At 59.4% G+C, this 621-nt stretch overlaps 1 protein-coding gene across 1 annotated transcript in view; it reads left to right on the top strand.

The window, feature by feature from the left end:
* Positions 1-621, top strand: part of MUC2 (mucin 2, oligomeric mucus/gel-forming) — a 43,962-nt gene that overhangs the window by 21,233 nt on the left and 22,108 nt on the right. Inside the window, 1 exon segment of the mRNA XM_024117671.1 lies at positions 44-521. Coding sequence (XP_023973439.1) covers positions 44-521 — 478 coding nt within the window.

Here is a 621-nt window from a genome sequence, read left to right as displayed (position 1 = left end):
CACCACCACTTCAACGGGGACTCCAACTCCGACCCCCACCATAACACCCACCACCACTTCAACTGGGACTCCAACTCTGACCCCCGGCACAACAGCCACCACCACCTCAACGGGAACTCCAACTCTGACCCCCAGCACCACCTCAACAGAGACTCCAGTTCCAACCACTACAGAGACCCCAACCCCAACAGCCACCACCACTTCAATTGGGACTCCAACTTTGACCCCCAGCACCACCTCAACAGAGACTCCAATTCCAACCACTACAGAGACCCCAACCCCAACTGTCACCACCACTTCAACGGGGACTCCAACTCCAACCCCCACCATAACACCCACCACCACTTCAACTGGGACTCCAACTCTGACCCCCGGCACAACAGCCACCACCACCTCAACGGGAACTCCAACTCTGACCCCCAGCACCACCTCAACAGAGACTCCAGTTCCAACCACTACAGAGACCCCGCTTTTCAGTGTGTGTAACAATTCCTCGCAAGTTGTCTGCCAGCCAGAAGAAGGTAAGCTGCCCGCCCCTGGACTGTCCTCCTGGGCTGTGGTGGGCTCATTCTCCCCCTCCCCCTCCCCGTCCCCTCCCCTCCCCCTCCCCTCCCCTCCCCT

Source organism: Physeter macrocephalus, chromosome 18 (genome assembly GCF_002837175.3).
Source record: "Physeter macrocephalus isolate SW-GA chromosome 18, ASM283717v5, whole genome shotgun sequence".
Taxonomy (NCBI): Eukaryota; Metazoa; Chordata; class Mammalia; order Artiodactyla; family Physeteridae; genus Physeter; species Physeter macrocephalus.
The sequence above is the reverse complement of the archived record's forward strand: the minus strand, read 5'-3'. Positions and strand labels throughout refer to the sequence as shown.